This window comes from Argopecten irradians, chromosome 4 (assembly GCF_041381155.1).
Source record: "Argopecten irradians isolate NY chromosome 4, Ai_NY, whole genome shotgun sequence".
Taxonomy (NCBI): domain Eukaryota; kingdom Metazoa; phylum Mollusca; class Bivalvia; order Pectinida; family Pectinidae; genus Argopecten; species Argopecten irradians.
The window spans coordinates 41,578,999-41,599,872 of NC_091137.1; the positions used below are offsets into that span (position 1 = coordinate 41,578,999).

At 36.7% G+C, this 20,874-nt stretch overlaps 1 protein-coding gene across 1 annotated transcript; it reads left to right on the forward strand.

The window, feature by feature from the left end:
- The first annotated feature begins 4,106 nt into the window (after positions 1-4,106).
- Positions 4,107-18,999, forward strand: LOC138322302 (uncharacterized). Its single transcript, XM_069266338.1, has 7 exons — positions 4,107-4,186; positions 5,290-5,458; positions 10,390-10,530; positions 11,573-11,782; positions 12,358-12,497; positions 14,006-14,147; positions 15,914-18,999. The coding sequence occupies exons 1-7, from the start codon at positions 4,107-4,109 to the stop codon at positions 16,700-16,702; spliced, it is 1,671 nt and encodes a 556-aa protein (XP_069122439.1). The 3' UTR covers positions 16,703-18,999.
- Positions 19,000-20,874: the final 1,875 nt, after the last annotated feature.

A 20,874-nucleotide genomic window follows, 5' to 3' on the forward strand; every position in this document is an offset into this window, starting at 1 on the left:
GGCCAACGAGCCGAGTTCCGTTTATTAGGATTTCTACCTCTAATTGAATGTTCAATTACATATTATATATCGGAATCGAACTCTGAGCTTTCAGCAGCGATACGACACAGAATTAATCTCTATAACACAGATTTTCTTAAACGGATCTGACACCTAGACCTCAGTTCCGTTTAACTTAAACGGAACCAGGAACCAGACCCGAGTTCCGTTTAAGCTTATACGGAACTAGGAACCAGACCCGAGTTCCGTTTAACAAAAGTACTGGCCAACGAGCCGAGTTCCGTTTATTAGGATTTCTACCTCTAATTGAATGTTCAATTACATATTATATATCGGAATCGAACTCTGAGCTTTCAGCAGCGATACGACACAGAATTAATCTCTATAACACAGATTTTCTTAAACGGATCTGACACCTAGACCTCAGTTCCGTTTAACTTAAACGGAAGAACCAACCCACGGAACCAGAACCAGACCCGAGTTCCGTTTAACAAAAGTACTGGCCAACGAGCCGAGTTCCGTTTATTAGGATTTCTACCTCTAATTGAATGTTCAATTACATATTATATATCGGAATCGAACTCTGAGCTTTCAGCAGCGATACGACACAGAATTAATCTCTATAACACAGATTTTCTTAAACGGATCTGACACCTAGACCTCAGTTCCGTTTAACTTAAACGGAACCAGGAACCAGACCCGAGTTCCGTTTAAGCTTATACGGAACTAGGAACCAGACCCGAGTTCCGTTTAACAAAAGTACTGGCCAACGAGCCGAGTTCCGTTTATTAGGATTTCTACCTCTAATTGAATGTTCAATTACATATTATATATCGGAATCGAACTCTGAGCTTTCAGCAGCGATACGACACAGAATTAATCTCTATAACACAGATTTCCTTAAACGGATCTGACACCTAGACCTCAGTTCCGTTTAACTTAAACGGAACCAGGAACCAGACCCGAGTTCCGTTTAAGCTTATACGGAACTAGGAACCAGACCCGAGTTCCGTTTAACAAACATACTGGCCAACGAGTGGATTCCGTTTATTGGATTCCTATCTCTAACTGCATGTTCAATTACCTATTATACAGGAATCCTTAGAGCTTCCATGAATAATACAGCACAGAATTAATCTCCTTAACACAAGTTTCCTTAAACGGATCTGACACCTAGACTCCAGTTCCGTTATAAACATTGTTAAAGTATCTACTAGGACCTGAAGGCCTGATATCGAATATAATAATATATGATATCTTATATAGTTCGATCAAATTCTGGATGGACCTTGCTTCTTCAATAAATTTTAAATTGGCTTGCCATATTTACAGATATCTTTATCTAATCCCCATGGTAAAAGGATTTTATTTTTAATTTTAAATCTAACAATGTTTCATCGAAATATTTAGATTTCCAGATTATTTTTCTCCATTTATTTTTATTTTTATGTGAAGGAGTATTTCAAATTAATATTTTTCTGATATTTTAATATCTTGTTAAATTGATGTGCATTTTATCGAACTGCAAGCATAAACCAAAACTGCCTTCGAAATATACATGTATATTGTACCTATTGATCTTGGTTAAGAATATCCTTCCGTGAGTCAACAAAATAGATCACGAAGAATCACCTGTTTTATGAAGTAATTGTCACAAAAACTCTTACAGTTGGAAATAGCAAAACAGGCTTCACGATTTGCTTAATTTAAATCTCCATCATATAATGATGCTTTCAATATCATATGATTATGAGTGCAAATCAATAGTGGTAGAGAGTCAGTCCCAGCATTTTTACAATTTTGAATTCGTTTAAGGATGCTACCATCGCAATATGAGTACGATCCCATACTTAATTTCAGAGAAAAAGTCGTTTATATGGAAATAAACAAATTGACCCCTTTTGGCCCCGCCCCTCAGGCCCAAGGGGATAAGCCACACCCTTTTTATAATTTTGTATCCTCGCCCCATACAGATACTACCTTTGCAATATGAGTTGTTATATATCGTGCTTAGTTTTAGAGAAGAAGTCTTTTATAAGGAAATTAGAGGGTTTTTTTCAATGTTAAGCCACTTTCATGATATAATACTTACTATAACTTTATAATTCAAATTCACTACATACACCAATTTTTATAGCCCTGAAAACATTATATTTGAGAAACCCGTCTCCCTACCGTACCTTATTTCGTACTCGACGAGAGTATATAGAATGATGTCCCTTCCTAAACACCTCTATGTAGCCCCGAGGCCAAATGACTGAGAATGAAAGGGAGGGAGGACAGAAGAGTGGAACCCCATAAAGTCATTGTTAGTTTTACATCATGTAAATTGGTTTTACATTGAAAAACCTCAATTTCTTTACAGTAATACGCTACTATAACTTTAGTATGCGAATTTGTCTTTCTTACCGTAATGGCGAGTCCGCAGCCAGGCAGCCCAGTCAAATGGTAAATGTAGGGGACAGGCCCCAGGCAGAGAATATAAAACAGGGTTGAATGAACAAAGGTAAAAACGGATATACCTCTCCGTGGAAAGAGGTGCACCATTGTGAAACCTGCTCGCATAAGGTTAAAAGACCATAAATGCATTTAATGTATACTGAGGAGGAACAGTCACAGACTGAGTCATCGAAACTGGGCCCAAGGAAAACAGTCCATCAGAGTGGAAGGACAGAGACCGGAGGTGAAAGTAGACTGACCACGCCAAACGGCAGAAGACATTGATGTCCTGGTACAAGGACCTATTGCGGAGAGCCAAAGAAGTCGCAAGGGCTCTAACCTCATGAGCCCTCACCTTGCATTCCGCATGAGATTGATCATTAGACGGCTCATAAGCAATCTTGATCACCTGACATATCAATGTGGAGATGGACTGGAAGGAGATATCCTGCTGACCCTGTTTTAAGGTCCCGACAGGAACAAAGCATCTGATAATTCTCCCCAGACTCAATAGAGACTGACAGGAAAGGAATTCTAATGGAATGGGGCGAAAAACCTGGTTCCCAATTCTTTGCCCAAATTTCAGGATCAGTGAGAAGGGTAACGGCAGAGCTAGCTCTTGCCCATGAAATACGCGAAGAGCGAAAAGACAATGCATAATTATCACTTCTCATGTGGCCTGAGGCAACAGCAAGCAGAAAGACAGTCTTAAAAGTTAAAAGTTAAAAACTTTATGTAGTCCGATCCTAAAGGCCCATTAGAAGCCGAAGCCCCCATTTATGACTCTAAAACGAGTTCTAGGTTCCACTGTGGAGCTAACTACTGTACGTTAGGCCTGTCCAGATTGAACCCCCGAATAATGAAAAACAAAGAAATGAAGATCCTACCTCTGGTTTACCACGGAAAGAAAGTACACTGGCAATAGCTGTGTGATAGCCTGCAATAGTACATGATTGTGCTCCCTAAACAAGACAGAGAAGGAAACTCGCAATCAGCTGGGCAGAGGCCATGACCGGATCAATCTTCCTGACGCCAATCAAAGAAGATCTTCCAGCGTGACTGGAAGGCGGCAGAGGAGAAAGACCTAATTGATCGGGCGATGCGAGCTGACATATCCGAAGAAAAGCCTGTCTGAGCTAGGACTCCTGAAATCACGTCCAAGCGTGAAGGTAACGTCTGGGGCCGATGCTAACGAAAGACATTTGTTTTTGGTGAGAGAACGAGGACGAGCCACCAGAAACGACAAGAGCTCCGAAAACCAGGGTTGACGCGGCAACAGTGGCGCTATCGGAAAGAAGGAGCAATAATGCTCCGGAAACTTCTGTAGAACCCTGCGTCTATGGCCCAAGCCATTTGGTTTGCCACGGAGAGACAAAGGTTGACAACTGATTATTGAGAAAAGAGGCAAAAAGGTCGAGGGATATAGATGCCGTTCTGTCATAACCAGCTGGCGCCCCCTGGAGATTATCCGCCAGAACATTTGCGCTTCCTGGAAGATGCTTGACTAAAATTGTTAACTGCATTTCCTTATAGATAGGAATAATACGGAAATACTGATAGCGAGGGCACAAAGGACGTGAGCTGGTGTCCCTTTCTCTCCAGATAAGCGACCACTGTAGAGTTGTCCGTAGCCATTCAAACTGCATTGGAATGCAGAATCTTCTAAAATGCCTGCAGAGAAAACAGAAGAGCCATCATCTTCTGCATGTTCCCCAGACCACTCCATCGACTGGCAATGGATGTCGAGGTAAGCCCCTAACACTTCCATGAACGCATCCGTGAACATGTTAACGGTGGGAGCTGGCATGGACGACAACGAAACCCCCAGAAATACATTTGTAATTGCCTTTCAGAGTACACCACCGAGCAAACCCCATGAGTTGAGATAACACACAATATTTAGATACCAACGAGGGGCCAGCCGTTGAAGGTCAGAGGAATATCTCTGGCCTTCTCGAATTTCTTCAAAGTTGGAATGACAATGCCATGAACCGCGTGGAAACGGTTTCCCAAGAAGACAATGTTTTAAGAAGGGGAACCTCATACTCTTTAAGGAACTAAGCCAACTCTAAGCAAAAGTTTCATGACCAGACGGGTGTTCCGATCCAAAGATTCCCGAACTAGATGGATCATTAGGAATTCGTCGACATAGTTGTGAACATGTCTTCCCTAGAGTGCAGAAATCACACTACAACCAGCAGCAGTTGATGGGACACCAAGCTCCAAACCTCTTGCGGATCAGAATTATTCTGGAATAGAAGCCGAGTGTGTAGTCCATAATAGGCACCTCCTCGACCGCGCCCTTTAAAAGCATGGTCCTTAGTTCCTCCCGGATGGAAACTGCCGTCTCCGGATCCCCCGAAGGAGGGAAAAAATACATACTTTGACACAAAGTGCGGATGCCGCAAGTATGGAATGCCAAACCGCTCCTTCACTACAGAAAAGGCTCAAGGGTCCTGGGTGATATCCTTCCATTGACTCTAGAAAGAAGGTGGACTGACGATCTCCTACAGGAAGATGAAAACGAGGAATATCGAGACCTTCACAGATGGAGAATTGTTGCCTTACCCAAACCCTAATTTACGAGAGGAGGACTTAAATCTGAGACTGGCTGAATTCTCAAGAACAGACCTTTCGTATGGAACGAGCAAGGACGGAGAGACGAATCAGGAACTTTTCGTCTTGTCCCAATGATTTGTACTCTTCCTACCCTTCCCAATGTTACCATTGAAATAAGGCTTTGACTTCGGTCGCATATAACAGTGGGAGCAGAATTTCTAGCTTTCTTTTTTGGTGGTACTGACCTCTGTGAGGTAATGGCCTTCAACGTCTGAATTCTCTTCAAAAAAGGCAGAAGGGACCACGTCTGACATTGACGAGTAATGACACCTTCAAAGAAGCCAATCCTCTCAATGTCCTGTTCAGGGCAGAAGTTTTCAAGTTTATATATGACATTCTGGATGGAGAGACGCAACAGCCTCTCCATCGTGTGGTGCTCCTTGGAGCCGAACACTACCTGGTTCATTGACCAAGTTTCCAGAGTTCAACACTCAAGCTTAGCAGGCAAAGAGGACGGCAGTCTATCGTGTATTGCATAACCAGGGGCTTGAACCTTTGACCAAAACTGAGGTGCAACAGGGCTAACTTAAGCGTGCGAGATGAGGAAAAATTCTTCTTCATAACTCGAGTTAAGATATGAATGCCATTGACCACTTTTCCTTGTTAGATAAACACCCGTCATATTGTCCAATGAAAATGTCCAGTTAAACATCTTATTACACGTGGGAATCATAATAAACGAACTCATTGGTCAGTAAAAGCACGTGAACTGAATATGGAATTTGATTGCGTTGGGTTAAAAGGAACTCGGGTCTAATTCCTAGATTCGTATGATCTTAAACGGAACTCGGGCATGGTTTTTCGACTCCGTTTCTACGCTATATTGAGTTTTTCTGTGATTATATGTTCCTAAAGGTTCCGAAGACGATTACTGTTAAATACTAGAACACTGACACGTCAAAATAGGCCCCGCTCAAGGTGCTTTGCGATTAGGAAAAGTAATATCTTGACAATGAAATGTACAATTGAAGCTCTGATTTCGAAATGATTGATGACAGTATATATTACAAGATATCTTAGAGGATTCTTGGCGCGTACCAAAGAATGATGTATGTCTGACGAAAGAGGAATATTTTCTCTGCTTTTTAAACAATAAATATTAAAATCCAAGATGACTGCCTCTTGGCCATCTTGTTGATTTTGTTTGATTGAGTTGTATGGCCCATTTGGGGCTATCTTGTTGATAGATCGGTTCAAAAATGCCTTATACGCAACTAGGAACCTAGGGGAAACCAACCTCTGAAATTTCAGACAGATCCCTTTGGTGCTTAATAGAGATAAATATCTTCAACTACCAAAATCAAAGGTGTTTCTCTGTCGGCCATCATATTGACCGATTGGCCCAAAAATGTAATATGCAGAACAAGGGCACTAAGGTAACCTACATCTGCAATTTAAGACTTCTTGGTAACAAAAAAAAAAAGAACTAAAAAAAGGACAGGCGGACGGACGGACGGACGGACGTACAGACGGACGGACAGATAGACCGACAACCTGATTACTATAAGGCACCCGTATTGCGATACGGGGCACTATTAAGCATCAGGATATTCATTAAAGTCTTTAAAGGCAATGTATAGGCCAACATCGGCTTAAACAGAACTAGGAACTGGTTCCTAGATCCGCATAATATTAAACAGAACAGAACAGGTCTCGTTGTCGACTTCGTGTAAAGAAATCTACACTGAAATGATTTTTACTTTGATTACATGGTCCTGAAATTTCAAAGACAATTCCTGTAAAAATATATATCTAAAAAAGTCACATCTATGCAAGCGCCCGCTCTAAACTGACCTCGAGTCTGGTTCCTAGTTCCGATCAAATAAACGGAACTCGAATATGGTTCCTAGTTCTGTTTGAGCTTAAACAGAACCCGGGTCTGGGTCCTAGTTCCGTTTAAGTTAAACGGAACCAGGGTCTAGGTGTCAAACCCGTTGAAGAAATTCTATGTTGTATTATTCATGGAAGCTTAAAGTTCGCTTCCTGTATTACAATGGTAATTAAACATCTTATTAGAGGTAGAAATTCTAATAAATGGAACTCGGCTGGTTGACCAGTATTTGTGTTAATCGGAACTCGGGTCTGGTTCCTAGTTCCGATTTAGTTAAACGGAACTGGGGTCTAGGTGTCAAACCCGCTGGAGAAATTCTGTTATATAGAATAATTAAGTGTTGTATTATTCATGGAAGCTTTACGTTCGATTTCAGAATTATAATGGTAATTAAACATCTTATTACAGGTAGAAATTTTAATAAACGGAATCCGGCTGGTTGACCAGTATTTGTGTTAAACGGAACTCGGGTCTGGTTCCTAGTTCCGTTTAAGTTAAACGGAACTGGAGTCTAGGTGTCAGATCCGTTTAAGGAAACTTGTGTTAAGGAGATTAATTCTGTGCTGTATTATTCATAGAAGCTCTAAGTTCGATTCCTGTATATAATAGGCAATTGAACATGCAGTTAGATATGGGAATCCTAATAAACGGAACTCGGCTCGTTGGCCAGTACTTTTGTTAAACGGAACTCGGGTCTGGTTCCTAGTTCCGTATAAGCTTAAACGGAACTCGGGTCTGGTTCCTAGTTCCGTTTAAGTTAAACGGAACTGGAGTCTAGGTGTCAGATCCGTTTAAGGAAACTTGTGTTAAGGAGATTAATTTATGTGCTGTATTATTCATGGAAGCTCTAAGTTCGATTCCTGTATATAATAGGTAATTGAACATGCAGTTAGAGATAGGAATCCTAATAAACGGAACTCGGCTCGTTGGCCAGTACTTTGTTAAACGGAACTCGGGTCTGGTTCCTAGTTCCGTATAAGCTTAAACGGAACTCGGGTCTGGTTCCTGGTTCCGTTTAAGTTAAACGGAACTGAGGTCTAGGTGTCAGATCCGTTTAAGGAAAATCTGTGTTATAGAGATTAATTCTGTGTCGTATCGCTGCTGAAAGCTCAGAGTTCGATTCCGATATATAATATGTAATTGAACATTCAATTAGAGGTAGAAATCCTAATAAACGGAACTCGGCTCGTTGGCCAGTATTTTGTTAAACGGAACTCGGGTCTGGTTCCTAGTTCCGTATAAGCTTAAACGGAACTCGGGTCTGGTTCCTGGTTCCGTTTAAGTTAAACGGAACTGAGTCTAGGTGTCAGATCCGTTTAAGAAAATCTGTGTTATAGAGATTAATTCTGTGTCGTATCGCTGCTGAAAGCTCAGAGTTCGATTCCGATATATAATATGTAATTGAACATTCAATTAGAGGTAGAAATCCTAATAAACGGAACTCGGCTCGTTGGCCAGTACTTTTGTTAAACGGAACTCGGGTCTGGTTCCTAGTTCCGTATAAGCTTAAACGGAACTCGGGTCTGGTTCCTAGTTCCGTTTAAGTTAAACGGAACTGGAGTCTATGTGTCAGATCCGTTTAAGGAAATCTGTGTTATAGAGATTAATTCTGTGTCGTATCGCTGCTGAAAGCTCAGAGTTCGATTCCGATATATAATATGTAATTGAACATCAATTAGAGGTAGAAATCCTAATAAACGGAACTCGGCTCGTTGGCCAGTACTTTTGTTAAACGGAACTCGGGTCTGGTTCCTAGTTCCGTATAAGCTTAAACGGAACTCGGGTCTGGTTCCTAGTTCCGTTTAAGTTAAACGGAACTGGAGTCTAGTTGTCAGATCCGTTTAAGGAAATCTGTGTTATAGAGATTAATTCTGTGTCGTATCGCTGCTGAAAGCTCAGAGTTCGATTCCGATATATAATATGTAATTGAACATCCAATTAGAGGTAGAAATCCTAATAAACGGAACTCGGCTCGTTGGCCAGTACTTTTGTTAAACGGAACTCGGGTCTGGTTCCTAGTTCCGTATAAGCTTAAACGGAACTCGGGTCTGGTTCCTATTCCGTTTAAGTTAAACGGAACTCGGGTCTGGTTCCTAGTTCCGTTTAAGTTAAACGGAACTGGAGTCTATGTGTCAGATCCGTTTAAGGAAAATCTGTGTTATAGGAGATTAATTCTGTGTCGTATCGCTGCTGAAAGCTCAGAGTTCGATTCCGATATATAATATGTAATTGAACATCCAATTAGAGGTAGAAATCCTAATAAACGGAACTCGGCTCGTTGGCCAGTACTTTTGTTAAACGGAACTCGGGTCTGGTTCCTAGTTCCGTATAAGCTTAAACGGAACTCGGGTCTGGTTCCTAGTTCCGTTTAAGTTAAACGGAACTGGAGTCTAGTTGTCAGATCCGTTTAAGGAAATCTGTGTTATAGAGATTAATTCTGTGTCGTATCGCTGCTGAAAGCTCAGAGTTCGATTCCGATATATGATATGTAATTGAACATCCAATTAGAGGTAGAAATCCTAATAAACGGAACTCGGCTCGTTGGCCAGTACTTTTGTTAAACGGAACTCGGGTCTGGTTCCTAGTTCCGTATAAGCTTAAACGGAACTCGGGTCTGGTTCCTAGTTCCGTTTAAGTTAAACGGAACTGGAGTCTAGGTGTCAGATCCGTTTAAGGAAATCTGTGTTATAGAGATTAATTCTGTGTCGTATCGCTGCTGAAAGCTCAGAGTTCGATTCCGATATATATGATATGTAATTGAACATCCAATTAGAGGTAGAAATCCTAATAAACGGAACTCGGCTTGTTGGCCAGTACTTTTGTTAAACGGAACTCGGGTCTGGTTCCTAGTTCCGTATAAGCTTAAACGGAACTCGGGTCTGGTTCCTAGTTCCGTTTAAGTTAAACGGAACTCGGGTCTGGTTCCTAGTTCCGTTTAAGTTAAACGGAACTCGGGTCTGGTTCCTAGTTCCGTTTATTAAACGGAACTAGGAACTAGGAACTCGCAACCAACTTCAGCCCTCAGACAAGAAATACGTTATAATATTATAGAAAACGAAGATTGGACGAATTCGACTTTAAGCAAACGATTTGTTTGAAGAGTTATGTCAGGATTATGTTAGTCCCTTTATATTATAGGAAACACGTTGTGCTATTGTGTACGACAAGGACCACTTGTATCGTCCGTGTTTTACTTACTTTACGTACTTTACGCTGCGGCACAGTTTTTGGTGCATTTTTTTTTTCACCTGCATTTTTCAACATTAAATTACCGTCGTTTAATATCTCCAGTGGTTAAGCACGACATTCTTTTGCTGGTATACAGAAGTATAGTCAAATACGTCTTTAAAACACTAACATCGATAGTACTAGTTGGTACTCTCTTAAACGTTAAATCTGTTGGCAATATTCTGATTAAAATAATTTTGATGGCTTTACAGAATTTATATGAAATAGTTATTTGATTTCTAACATTTCTGATTACGATACAATGTTTTAAGGACAATATTTACCTGGTGGACACACCTGGATTCGGTGAAAATGAGCAAGTTACCAAGTCACTGGTGAAGTACCTACCCAAAGCTTTAGGGATCATCTTTATTCTCAATACCACAGTGTCCCATGGAATAGCTGAAGACAGAGTAAGTACGGGATTAAACGACAAATACAGGCATCTATGTCGGTCCAATATGTCGTTAGAAAGAACACTTGGAGATTTTGATATGATATTATAATTGCCTGACAGTACTTTAAAATTCTATTTAAAATATATATAAGTTGCTTTTTTTCAGCGATGAAATCTAAAGGATTAGTCGCTTTAAAGGCACAGAATTCACCCATTCTTCACATTATTTCATTCTTTAGTATGTCCTCAGAAAGTAATGACATATTTCAGTCACTCAGTCAATCTATCAAAAAAACAGTTCAAACAATTACAATGTTAAACCGCCATTTCAACATTAAGAGTGTCCTTTTTTCCGATATCTTGAAACTAGAAGGAAACAGAAAAACAAATGCCCAGGTAATCCTCAAAAGCAGTAATTGAATGATAGTAAAATTTCCACATTAAAATCGATTAAATGTGAATAATATATTTGAAATACGGACTTAACTTATATCAAAAATCAAATAAAATAGATAATAGAATCAAACGTTGTGGAGCAATTTCACTACCGGTTGTATACATACAATAGTGTAATATGTGGAAAGGATAATGCATATTTCTGGGATTATACATAAATCTCCAAATGAATCAAGTGCGTAGATCATGTGAAGCAAGGAAAATTTTGTCAAACATATATGGATACAATGTGTATTTCGTGCTGGAATGTGTCTATTATAGAAAAGTATTTTTTGAATTTAACTTCATTTTGGAATCTATACATGTATGCTGAGAATTAATACAGCCATCGGAATTTACATGAAAATAATAAAGCTGTATTTGAGAAAAAAACATGGATTTTGATTTTTTTATTCGTTATTCATCGTTTATCTAAATCACTTGTTTTCTGAAACTTTCTTCTGAAAAGTGCTGCTCAATATGTTACGTTTGCAATCCATTATTTCCCTGTAGTTGTCCAATATATCAAATTATAATTATACTGAAGTGTTTACTGAAGTATAATATGTAGATGTATAGTTACGCAATCCTTTCAATAAATTTCCAAATTCATTTTTTTAAAGGGAGTTTTGATATTAGACGAAATCAAACGTCTTCGTGAAGAGGGGAAAATCCCTTCTTTTGACCCCACAAAAATCTTATTCGTCGCTAACAAGTGGGATCAAGTTCCACAGGATGAAAGACAAGACCATTGGCAGGGAATCATCGAGAAAATGAAGACAGTCTGGCCACACTTCCAGAAGGACCAACTGTTGCCTCTTAGTGTAACCTTTGTAAGTGAAATAGCATGCTTTGATTCATAGCATTGCCATGTGTCTTTTTAAGATTTGATGAAAATGTTCGGATTTAAGCGAAAAACAATAAAATGTTTGGCCTCTTTGTAATGATTAAAAGGAGATAAACACTTAATACAAATTCCAGTTTGTTGATATTTGTTCAATATTTTTTGTTCTGCCTTTTTACAACGGTAAATATTATTTACTCAATTACATCCATCACTTGCCAAACACAATATCTTATAATGTTGTAGATATTTAAATCAAGCACGGCAATGACTGGCGCCGTTGTATTGATTAAATAATTACCACACATACAGGGTGTTTCAGAAAATATGTCCGACTTTAAGCTGTTATAACTTCTTCATGAAAAATCCTTATTACACGAATTAAGACATTATTGAAAGCAAGCGATACTACCATTCATTCGTTTGAATACAATAATTTACAGTTCAGGTTTCATATAAAACAGTGTGACGTCATTAATGACATCACTAAAACAATAACATACCGATTTTCACTAAGTGTAAAGTACATTCGATCACAATGATTTACGATGGAATGTTTGATAGGTTTCTAAAACACAGAGCGGGGATCACGGTGTTATCTTCTCTGACTATAAGACGGCGATGGAAGATTACCAAACTGTATTGGACAAGATTCGCACAACAGTTAAACAATGTGCAAATATCAGGTCGCAGGTCCACAAGAAGTAAGTGCATAAATACTTATGTTTGAACTTGGGATATCATAACCAGGTTTTTGTTTCTGTTGGCCATGGATGGTGACCTGTTGTGGTATTCTTTTGTCCGCTTTCAAGCATGGAAAAATAACATAATGAAATTTTGCATATAGACTAACATTAAGAAGATATCGGACGAGCTTGAAATTGAAAATTGGAATTATTTTACAGTGCAGTTTTGAGTTATCGCCCTTATCAATAACAATCATAATATTGAACCTTGTGAGCACAATTACAATTACTTTAAAATAAAGCTTTATGAAACTATCTCAGAGGGTTTTGAAAATCAGGTGTATTTCTTTTGCAATAATTGCTGGACCTTATGAACACGTAAACTTTATAAATGTTTAACAAGCTGTATGAAACTGAATGAAGATTAATATAAGTACGATGTTTTGTCATAAAATACATATAATACTAAAGATCAAATACTTCACCCTTAAGGCAGTTCCAAGGCTCGCTTTTAACCGGAACAAGGACGTAAAGCCCCATCAACCAATCAATAAATCTATTTTCACTGAAAGATGTATGTGCCGTAATTTTCATACTCATGAATTAAAAAGAGTTTTTAATATTTATTCACAACCAAAAATTACTAATTAAAAAGAATAACAATTTGATGAGAATTACAATATTTACAATGCATAGGTTCTAATGTTACACCTACAAATAAATGATGAAAATGATTTTGGCAGTACATACGGTCAGATCATGAAGCCAAGTTGTGGTCTACAATTTCATTTCACATTCTACACCACAATTATGTATTTTTAAGTGATTTCTTCAGGTATGTTTCAGTCTAAACATGCATATGGCATAAAAACAAGAATTTTACAGTGCATAACTTCTGTGTTTTAACTACTATTTTTAAGACATCGTACATGTTTGTCTGTTCGCTTTAATGATTTCCATAGCTTAATTTATCAAACCTGATGATTTTCACAGGTTATGGAAAAAAATATAGCACGTCATAATTTTTGCTCAATAATGGTACAAATAACTTTTAATTTGCCCTTAAAGGCCTTTCACTACCTATACATCCACTTTCGTCCTGATTCCATCTCTAGATAAGTATGTCTTTATATCACATATTATATTACTTGACCATAACTCAATTGATAAAAGGATTGTATGAATCATGACTGACAATAGATATTACTGATAACTCGTAAACTACTGTGTAGCCTGTAAATGTTAAATATACGCGACAAAAAAATGTACATTTCTGGAAACCAAGTCCACATGGTTCGGTACATATTTCTGTCACCATAAAACCATGCAATTCGTTCCGACCCTGTGGACTTGTTTTTTTTTAAATGTATATTTATATTTCGAAAATGTGCCAAATGTTATAAACTACACAATAATTTACGAGACAAAAGTAATGTAATACCTAACGTTAGCCTCGATGAATACACACTTTTTATCGACTTATGTTTAAATACAAATAATACCTTAAGAACGCATTTGTGCTTAAGGTTCTTGATCGAGGTCTGTCACCATATGAAAACCTTCGTAGATGCAATCGAAACGTACAATATATCGACGGCCGAAGAGAAGAAGATGAAAATTGAACGCTCAAAACGTCTCGTGGCAGATATGGAAAGTGCATACAAGAAGGTATTTATGTAAGCTGTCCTTTGCGTATATCTTGTTCTATTATTATGCATATACATGTACTATAAATATCAGTTTCATGGTCATAATTACGGATATATATACAATTATTCAGATTTTCATTTACAATGTCAGACATGTAGAATATCTGTTTAGCTTTTAACATACACAATGGAATTGTTGTAATTAGATTGTTCTCCTGATCGATAAAATGAGTGTTTATTTCATACACAGGAAAAAGTGCCACGCTTGAAATACATGTGTAAAACGCATGATTTTCATGCGAAAATTTCATGCATATTTGAGCTGTAAAGAGAACACCCGTATATCATGCGTAAAATTCATATGAGAATCATGCGAGAAACGCATGTGCCTCATGCGTAAATTTCAACTTGCGTAAACCATGTGTAGCCACATATGTAAATCATTCGTATCACATATGTAAATATCATATGTAAATCACCCGGAAAGTGCCACGCATGTTTTTCACATGTATTGTATATTATATTTACATGTGCTTGTCACAATTACTATATAAAGTAACCGAAGCAAATGAAGTGACATTGAATCCTATGTAGCTACATATGTGAATACTGATGCATATCACACATGCAAATTATGTCATAGGTAAATCTATTCTCTTGCATTTAACATTTGTAATCAATTAATTATATTATGTATGTAAAATACAAAAAAGAGCACATTTGATAAATTTGTAAATTATATGTTTCATATCTAGACATTCTATCGCAGTGTAACGAGTTTAACAAAGTTTATGACAAGGTAAAATAAAAAAAAAATCAATTTGATCTTGTTAATAAATATTTGTCTTCGCTTTTTGAAATCGGGTAAACTATTAGCAGTTTTTAACATTTTTTTTAAATTACAAGCTTCGGGTTAGACTGTCGTGAATCTCCTCCGTGGGTGGAGATTTCTCTGTCCTACCCTCAAGGCAGGGAATGATCCTTTTTCTGCCCATGTAATTAAGCTGAGGGTTAGACTGTCGTGAATCTTCTCCGAGGGTAGAGATTTCTCTGTCCTACCCTCAAGGTAGGGAAATATCATATTATTCCAACACAATGTTTACCTGTCAATACGGTTCACATGATTTTGTTTCATGTCCAACAGAATTCCGTTTAATTTGATGTGGAATTTAATGTGATTGCGTAAGCCTTGTTTTAATCGGTAAAAGTGAATTCGTTTGTTTCTGCTCCATAAAAAAACGTGATAGCTAGCGAGTACTGAAGTCATACTTATTTGCATCGTCTCAGGTATTACTGAATGATCCCATGTGAATGTCCAATCACAGACAGATTAATGCGCTGGATAAGAGATAGAACATATCACGTATAAATTAATCTTTTGCTTGTGATTTTATTTATCACCATTTGACCGAGTATAACATTAAATTTTTGAGTTTGTTATTTATTAAAGCACGCAAGTTCAGTAAGGCAAAACGTAAAGTGTGGAGTTACACGTAAGCTCAATAAAACAACATCAAATAAACTCCCTTGAGCTTTATGAGATCATGATGACTTACGACTTAGTTCAAACGTAAAAGACCAATTACTATTTGGATTATCAGGTCTTTAAGATAAGCATGATAAGTTTATATCGGTCTTAATGTACTCTCATATGCACATGCACCACTGCTTTATATAATAGGAGAGAGAATCATTTTGTACAAATGATTTTAAACAAAATCCAAGCTGGCTTTGCTTGTATCCGTTAAATTATTTCTTATGTTATTTCTATACTTTGCTTTAAAGGCTAAACAAGATATGGACGTTACTATTGAGGTCGTTCAGCGAAAAGTGTCGACAGATGTGTTTGAGTATTTGAAAAATCCGAGAAACGAAAATACTATTTTCCGTTGGTCAAGTAGCAACATGCCCAAAGGAAAAAAATACGAGGATTTGAAAGAGAAAGCCCGTGTGATCATAAGAGGATTTATTGCAGAAGCGATCAGAAAAAGAATTGCAAATTCGCAGATAACCATAGAGTTTCTAATAAGCAGAATGTTAGAATTCACGTTGGAGTTCAATACAATCCAGAAAGAGATTGAACTTCTTCTGAAGAATACCGATACAGACACCGAGAAAGCCTCAGGTCAAACAGAAACGAGTGATGAAGAGACGGAGAGTGGGTTCAATAAGGCAGCCATTGCTACTATAGTAGCCACATCACCTCTTTGGATACCTCTTGGCCTCGCTGCAGCAGTTACAGTTCTGCCGATTGGAGCAGCAGTGGATTTGGTCAATCGAAAAAACAAGTTGACCAAATACAAGGCTAACCCAGAAGAACATCTAAGTCGATGGTCAGAAAAGATAATCCAAGAAGAATATTCCAAAAAAACTTTGAGAAACATCCTATTTAGGGATATAACTACCAAGATCACAGAGGAACTAACCCGCCAAAAAACGGTAATCACAAATTTCAAATCGATTCTAAAACATCTGGAGGAAAGCAAACAAGCAGATGTAGTACAAGAGGGTTATAACAGCACAAGACGTCTGTGTGACTGGATGGATAAAACACTAAATAGCATACAATGGTAGACAAATGTATCCGAGAAGCATATGCCATAATGTGAAAGCGTTATAAGTAGGTAATTTTTTTGGGGGAAAGAGAGTCTTTGAATAAAAAAGACTTGACGTGAGACACATGGAATGACGTACTTCCATATATACAGTGAGATTGAGGAGGCTAATTTGTGGACCAAACATGTATCAGAACTGTTTTCTCTCGTATTTCCTCGGACATTTGTTCATTTTCTAAGCAAATAACAAACATTCTATTCCATCATGGTAAAGCAAAAGTGGTCTAGGAGACATCGTAAATCAGGATACTTTCGATTTCTGGAATAATTATACATCGATAAATGAATCAACTGTATATTAGAAATGATTTAGGTTTAACAGGAGTCTAAAACGGCAAAAATGCATGATCTAATCATCGGTAGATTCATAAAAATGACATTCTACTGGTATACCCATTGACATTTTTATTCTGAGACACTCTGTTGATTACGTGTCGTATTTTCCCGAAATTAACAACAAAAAACTAATATTTGCAATTATTTGAATAAGAAATTTGACATCCAAGCTTCGTCTACATACTTTTTGCTGACTACCATGGAGATGAGATGTAACATTTTGTGTAGTTTATACTAGAATTGTAACCAATTGTATTAACTTTAAGTGCATTTCGAATTTTCCAAACGCGTGTATGTGGAGAAACTCATATCATTCATCTATATTTACACTTGCTAGGCTTGGTCACTATACGCTAATACTAGCCGATTTTGTTTACCATAACTGCATGGTAACATTGAACTTTGAACTTGCGTATGAAAATGTTCTGTGCAACGTAAAAGGACTACTTTTTTTAAAAGAAACACATGGCTTTGTTTACATTTTGACGCAACATTACGTGTATATTGTTGTTTTTCATAGAATTTTGGAAAAATGTAAACGATATATACATGTTTTATATTTATATATGATTCAAACAATTTTTAAATTAACAATTGTATAAAGAAACGGAAAAATATCCCGACCGGGGCGACGTGCTTTCATTTTTGTTAAAAATGATGGTTGTCAAATGTAAACATTACCTCTGTGCCTATGTTCGTCCTACGATCGAGTCTTTGGGATGGACGGGCGTGAGACCCTCTGATAGAGGTCAGTTATAAACATATCCTCTTGTCTTTGTTCTTTGAGAATTTAATCATGTGTATTATAAAACATGCACCGCTAATAATCCACGTGTTGACAGTTACGCGTCACCACAAATACATTGTACATATCCATCGAACACAAGTGAATTTGTTTCATCTATCGATGGCGATATGAATCTAAGCGTAGATTTTATAATCACATGGCTCCCAAGGATGTAATATCGTCAAGTCAGACGACATCTCAAACACATTGAGCTACTTGAAAACCGGTGTTTTGCCAACTTCGGCAAACTCAAGTGTGTAAGCGTGCGTCAGCTTCGCCTCGCTGCACAATAACGGTTCACACATGTGGCCGTGTACAAATTCTTTATGTTATTACGCTATATATTAACTTTTAGCAAAATTGAATATATATTCAAAGTTCTGATCTGATTAAATAAAATTATCTCTGAAATTTACTTTGTTTGTCATGTTTATTTTACACTAAAATATTGAACTTTTTTGTCTTCGCGGATGAATAATTCTACCTTACGTGAAGCGTCATCATTCGCTGTTCAATTGAGTAAGCTCCTCCCACTTTTGACCGACTTTTATTGAATAATTACGTCACTTTCAAATGACGATTTTATTGCATAAAATATAAATATAAAGTCGTGTGAGTGTAAATATAGGGATTGGATTTCCTAACGCGCCCCATATTGAATATATTCTTAGAGGAATTGCTCCATACAAGCATGGTTAACATAAAAACGAAATCCAATCCCTATATAATATTGATGTAACGACCGACATTGTTGTGAAGTGTGCTCTATGGTTATTTAACCTACATTATGATCAGATCGGAATCGGTATGTTTGGCACCGTTGCCCAGTTAGTCAGCCGATAGGCTAGTTCTAAACAACTGACCGAAAAAGTGATGCAAAAGTGCAAACGTGCTTAACATCTCCATTTCACACAAATTACAAATTAAATTCATCAACTTTATATCTTTTAACGATTTCAGTTATATGCATTTCAAATAATATTATAGGTGAATTTGAAGTTATGATGAATTTAAACAATCAAGTATCCATTATGAGAACTCAAAAGTATTGAAAATTTACAAGGGGAGCTAACTCTTATATAATGTTTCTAAATAAATGGAAAACTAATTGAAACATATTTTAAATGACAGTTTTTAAAGCACTTTTTGGTATTTTAAACTATCATTTCCTTTTTTAATTTTGTTTGATTTTATGTAAAAGGTTAGATAGTCATTACGTAGTTCTTTTCTTATTTGAAACGACAAAGGAGAAGTTGATTTATTTTGATTATTTTATGTTTCTAATCTTCCATATAACCCAATACGTTGTAAGCATGACTGTGTTGGGGATTGTATTATTTAATAAATCGTCAGTGTAGTCACCTTGCATCATTTTCTTTTCATCTATATTCCATGGCATGTTTTCGGTTTAAAAACTTTCATTATTGTAAAGATTATCATGAATTATGTTTAACAATTGTGTTGCAAATATACAGTTAAAAATAAGTGATTTAATGTCTCGTTTTCAGTTCTTCTACACATGACATATAGACTTAATTTGTTTTCAGTATCTATCACCTTATGTATACTTTTCTATTAAAGTTCTTCTATTATATTTGTTATTGCAATATCGGTATTTTTGTTTTAATCATTTGTCCATACTTTCTCACGAGCTATTTCCTTCTGAAATTGAACATTCCATTTCATTATTGCTTTCGGTCTCGTAACTGACGTTGTAATATTATGTATGATTTTGACTTTAAGTTCATTTCAAATGCTTTACAATTTTAAAATGATTTACATTAAAAACATATCTCTAAATTATTGTTGATATATATACATGTATGTTTTTTATAATCTGTTTCTGGTTCTTGACCTTATACAATTACAATATTAATATTTTCTGAGTATAGATTTCTTTACAAATAAGTTGCTTTAAACGTTTAATTTTGTTTATAAAGCTTTACTTGTTCTCATTTCATATGTTAGATGTTTTAGTGATTCCACTTTTTGAAAAGGAATGTATAGATATTGGCTGTCTATTATGTTGTATATTTTTGTTTCAGAATTTTAGGAATTTGATTGCTAATATTTAATCCATTCAAGTATGAACATCTAGTTAGGAAGTTGGTTTACATATAGTTATTATCAAGGTTTTTACGTAGTATTTCTCAATAGCATTGCATGCTTCCGTTTTGTTTGTAGAATTTTGCATATTGTGTTTGATTGTATATTTCTACAAAGTCAGTCAGATTTATCATTTACTATTACAACTTTCCTTTCTTTAAGATGAATTTTTCCTATTCATATATAGTCCAATTTGCTGCAATATTATAGCTAGAAAGGTAATTATGTCGGCTGGAAAGGCTTGTAGGCCGGTTACGTATACTGGTTCTAATAGCCCTATATGAGTTTGTTTATTTCTTGTACATACTTTTGCAGGAATACCTCTGGCTTCTATCCCAAAACCAATAAACGATATTTCAAAATATTTGATGAAAATTATTTTCCCTTTTAAAGTAACATTTGTTGTTAATCATATTTTCATAAAAGACGCCTAATTTTTTACAAGACCTTTTGTCCATTTTTTTCAAATATATTTGTTCTTTGTTTTTCATTGGGCCTACATAGATACCTTCAGTTGTATTAGTTTGACGCTGTTTTATTCATAAGTTTTGTATCATCAGCAAACATGTTTAATTTGGTTTCAATATTATCGGTTCCTGGTAGTTGCATTCCTTTTATTTCTGTATCTGATGGCTTTGCCTGTACTGGCGCGAGTAGGCAGCCTTGACGGGCTGATCTTATGATTGCAATAAATGCCTTTGTATAGCCGTTTGTCTTTATGCATGTTTTTGAATTTATTAGAAGCATATACATCCCATTGCAAAAAATTATTACCAGATTCAATTCATGTAAACATTTCATAACCCGTCGCATTTAATTCTGTCAAACAGTTTTTGTTGGTCTAAAAATAGCATGGCCCCTTCTTTGTAATAGTCAATTGCATCATATAGAAGTCTATTAGC

Excerpts from the sequence above, each read along its gene's own strand:
- LOC138322302 (XM_069266338.1), top strand. The coding sequence starts at position 4,107 with ATGCCTGCAGAGAAAACAGAAGAGCCATCATCTTCTGCATGTTCCCCA. Across the intron at positions 5,459-10,389 it reads TTGGAGCCGAACACTACCTG|GACAATATTTACCTGGTGGA; the intron begins GTTCATTGACCA and ends CAATGTTTTAAG. Across the intron at positions 12,498-14,005 it reads AGGTCGCAGGTCCACAAGAA|GTTCTTGATCGAGGTCTGTC; the intron begins GTAAGTGCATAA and ends TTTGTGCTTAAG.